Below are 4521 nucleotides of genomic sequence, written 5' to 3' on the forward strand. Positions count from 1 at the left end.
CCAGGTGTCCAACATTACATCATCTGACACCTGACCAGGTGTCCAACATTACATCATCTGACACCTGACCAGGTGTCCTCATACCTGGTCCACTGCTGCTCTGAGACTCATCTGTCATCGGTGGCTCCGCCTCCTCCTGGATCGTAGGAACTGAAGCTAGAAGACCTGAAAAACACACAAATACACACACTTAGTATGACCACACACACACACACACACACACACACACACACACACACACACACACACACACACACATACACACACAGAATCTGTTTCACTAATCATGCAGTTCTTTGTTTTTAAATGAAGTCTACAGTAAATGGCGTTAGATGCAGTGTTAGCCTGATGTTAGCATGTTAGCAGCTACGTCTCAGTTTTAAACAAATAATAAGCCCACGGTTAGCTTCAGAGTTAACTTCACGGTTAGCTTCATGGTTAACTTCAGAGTTAACTTCAGAGTTAACTTCATGGTTAGCTTCATGGTTAGCCTCATGGTTAGCTTCACGGTTAACTTCATGGTTAGCCTCATGGTTAGCTTCATGGTTAGCTTCACGGTTAACTTCACGGTTAACTTCACGGTTAGCCTCATGGTTAGCTTCATGGTTAGCTTCACGGTTAACTTCATGGTTAACTTCAGAGTTAACTTCATGGTTAGCTTCATGGTTAACTTCATGGTTAGCTTCACAGTTAACTTCATGGTTAGCTTCATGGTTAGCTTCATGGTTAGCTTCATGGTTAACTTCACAGTTAACTTCACGGTTAGCTTCATGGTTAACTTCATGGTTAGCCTCATGGTTAACTTCATGGTTAGCCTCATGGTTAACTTCATGGTTAACTTCAGAGTTAACTTCATGGTTAGCTTAACAGTTAGCTTCATGCTGGTAAAACTATAGAAATGATTTATTTAAGTGTCTCAGTTCTGAGTAAACTCCTTTAACAATCCTCTTCATGCTGAATATTTAGTCGACATGGCAGGACTACAAGACAAGGACATTTGTCCCCAGGGGGGCTTTATACAATTATTACAGTCCTGGGGGGCTTAGGACCATTTTACTGACAGAACTGTTGACATTTATGACGTCTCATGTGTCCTCAGGAAAGACCAGGATGGCTAACATCAGGACTCACTCAGTCCTCTGTAGTGGGACAGGGGGACTCACTCAGTCCTCTGTAGTGGGACAGGGGGACAGGGGGACTCACTCAGTCCTCTGTAGTGGGACAGGGGGACAGGGGGACTCACTCAGTCCTCTGTAGTGGGACAGGGGGACAGGGGGACTCACTCAGTCCTCTGTAGTGGGACAGCTGCTGGTAGACCTGCTTCATGCGCTCGATGTTGAGCCGGCTGCCCTCGGCGTGGTTGATCATGGGTTTGGGGTAGTCCACGCCCACCACACAGTTGGCGGTCTTCTGCAGGGACTCGGGGGCGTTCCACGGCTCGTAGATGTAGCGGTTGGGGTAGTCCTTCAGGACGGGGACGTACCGCCTGCAGGAAGTTCAGAGGAGGACATCAGAACCAGGATGCTGTTAAGTTTTGGTGATGAAACATTTCTGCATCAAACACAAACTGAAGACCTGCAGACATCTGTATCCTTTAAAGGAGATCTAATATGCTAAATTCACTTTTTTCAGGGTTTTTTACTCACATTTGGGTCTGTACTGCTTCTAAAAACAGTCCAAGCACCAAAAAATGCACTCAGAGATATTTTTACTATAAGTAAATGTATTTTTCTGTGTCTTGAAATGACCTGTTTTCAAACACAGCTACTTGTGATGTCACAAGTCTCACTCCAGCCCACCCCAACCTGAGCCAAGCAGAGACTCCGCCCACTTCTTCACAGGACGGTTCTGCTGTTTTAGAACAGGAGAACAGAAATGTGTGGATTCATTTTATTTAATTTTATTTTTTATGACAATGTTCTGGCAATATTAAAGAAAGTTTATGTGAATAATCTCACCATGAACTACTTTAGAAAAATTGTACTTTCAACTGAAAAGAAACTGAAAGTAAACTTGTGGCGGGGGGCGGAGCTTACGTAAACAAAAGGTTGGGAGGGGGTTTCCATACCAAATTTCATTATCTGAGATCAGTTTAGTGAATTAAATGAACATGTTTTGTAGAGCCCACAGATGGATCCTAACATGTTCTAGGACCCCCACATTAGGTCTCCTTTAACTAATCTTGGACTCACAGGAGCTGGACCAGACTCAGATAATAACAAGTGGTTCTGAACTGAAAGCGGACCTGATGTAGTCTCCAGACGGGTCGGTCCTCCTGCCGAAGCCCACGGGACAGTAGCAGTGGAAGAACTGCTGGAAGAAGGCACTGCAGGAGAGCCACATCCAGCTGCCAGCGTTCACGCTCCAGTCTGCGTCCAGCAGCTGCTCCTCGAACACCTGCAGGACCAGGACCAGGACCAGAACCAGGACCACGTTAGAGTTCTGGGGTCAGAGTCAGCCTACCTGCCAGGGACTGGAGCCCACCTTCATGCCGCTCTCCCAGCTGATCCACAGGTCGCCCCGGGTCAGGAAGCAGGCCACGGCGTGCCGGGCCCGGTGGTGGATCCAGCCCTCCTGCCTCAGCTGGGTCATGATGGCGTCAATCCAGGGGAAACCGGTGCGACCCTCGGCCCACTTGGCCAGCGCCTCTGGGTTCTGGTCCCAGGGGATCTGGAGACAGGAAGCAGAGTGTTCACTGCAGGGTCCCGTTGCTGGCTGAGCCGAGCCGGTCCTGTTTGGACCCACCTGCACACAGATGGGGTTTCCCTCCATGCGGTCAAAGTTTGGGTTGTTGGTGGCGGCCGTGTAGAAGAACTCCCTCCACAGCAGCTGACCGTACAGCGACAGAGGAGGACTGCTGCGCTTACACAGCTGAGGAGCACAGCAGCAGGTTCACAACACAAATACTAGTACTCAGTTTGAAGGAGCTGCATCAGTACAACTCTGATCTGTTATACTGTAATCAGTGTGCATTGCGTTGGCAACGCACACTATTGTGATTCGTTTCCCATCCAAGTCATCTCCACTTTGTCACGCTTCTCCTCCTGCATACTTTGTCCTAGAGCTGCCATTGTAATTTATATCTGTAAAGCTCCTGTGCCAAATGATGGCTATGCCTTTTGGTGCCTGTACAACTTATAGTTTTTGAAATATTAATGTTTAATAAAATTTATAATGGGTGTCAATGGAGCCTTGTATTGGTCCAAAACTGCCCCCTGCTGTATCTACTCAGTACTGAACCATAGTTTAATAATATTTAATCTCCATAGTTCAGTGTTAACAATACTAATATGATTGTATTTTGATGTTTTACTATAATGTTGTCCTAATATTGCTCTATTGCTGTGATATATTAAAGTTTAGTGTCAACAATTGCATTGGCAATGTGGCCTCTTTCTGCACACATACAAACCAACCCTTGGCAGTGCCCTCTGCCACAGCTCCAATGGTCTCATGGTTAACTCTATGTGCTTTCATGTGGGAGATCAGGGTTCAAAACMCAGYTACAGCAACTTTAACWAAAAATCTCTWCAAACTTCATATTGTYACACAATTAYCCTCATTACAAACACCTGMTGACTTGACAAGCACAAGCTGGTATAAACAACACAACTGAACTTGGTCACAGTTCATTCTGCAAGTCCAATGCTGCAGGTAAAGCCATGCTGCAAGGACGTGCTGCACGGCAATGCACACTTGTTTTTACATCGTAAAAACCCATGTCTAGTTATTATTAGACTCTTATTTTGAAGATCTTTATGTTGTATTTCCAGATTAAAAGGTGAAGTTTCTTGGTGTCATCATTAATGAAAAACTGACATGGAAATCTCACATAAATTAGAACTAATGTTAGAGAAAATGCAAGTAGAATTTGTGAAAATACAAAACTGGTTTAAACTTAATCAATTATCACGAAATCTGGATAAAACTAATTATATGATATTTACAAAGAGACAAAGAACTGATAATATTCCATTTAGAGTTGACGGTGTACAGATGAATACAGTCAGTGAGGTAAAGTTTTTGGGTGTTATTATTGATGAGAAACTGACATGGAAACCTCATTTAAATTATTTAAGAATAAAACTAGCTAAATCTATTGCATTGCTTTAAAGAGTAAGGGACTTGTTTAATGATTAAGCTCTGTATATGTTATATAACACATTAATTGTTCCACACTTGGTCTGTTGTTGAGGTGTGGGGTAAAGCATGTAAGACTATTACACATCCTGTTTTTATTTTGCAGAAAAGAGCTACAAGAGTTATCACTCAAAAACATTACTATTATCCATCTAATATATTATTTTGTAAACTGAAATTATTTAAATTTTGTGATTTGGTTGATTATAATATTCAGTTAGTTATATATAAGGCTCACCTAAACACATTACCTTTAAACATCCAGATAAACTTTGTAAAAACAGAGAGCTGTTATAATCTTAATTTATTTTTATTTACTGTTATTTTACCAGGCAAATCCCATTGAGATCTCAGATCTCTTTTTCAAGGGCGGCCTGGGCC

At 43.3% G+C, this 4521-nt stretch overlaps 1 protein-coding gene across 1 annotated transcript in view; it reads right to left on the minus strand.

Annotated features, from left to right (window-relative positions):
- Positions 1 to 10: 10 nt before the first annotated feature.
- Positions 11 to 4521, minus strand: part of cry2 (cryptochrome circadian regulator 2) — a 16105-nt gene continuing 11594 nt past the window's right edge. The window contains exons 7-11 of the mRNA XM_014030178.1: positions 2746 to 2871; positions 2485 to 2670; positions 2246 to 2397; positions 1284 to 1486; positions 11 to 165 (exon numbers count right to left, since the gene is read on the minus strand). Of these exons, the coding sequence (XP_013885632.1) occupies positions 20 to 165; positions 1284 to 1486; positions 2246 to 2397; positions 2485 to 2670; positions 2746 to 2871 (813 nt within the window). The 3' untranslated portion in view covers positions 11 to 19. The remainder of the gene's footprint in view (positions 166 to 1283; positions 1487 to 2245; positions 2398 to 2484; positions 2671 to 2745; positions 2872 to 4521) is intronic.

Source organism: Austrofundulus limnaeus, unplaced genomic scaffold (genome assembly GCF_001266775.1).
Source record: "Austrofundulus limnaeus strain Quisiro unplaced genomic scaffold, Austrofundulus_limnaeus-1.0 Scaffold1012, whole genome shotgun sequence".
Classification (NCBI taxonomy): domain Eukaryota; kingdom Metazoa; phylum Chordata; class Actinopteri; order Cyprinodontiformes; family Rivulidae; genus Austrofundulus; species Austrofundulus limnaeus.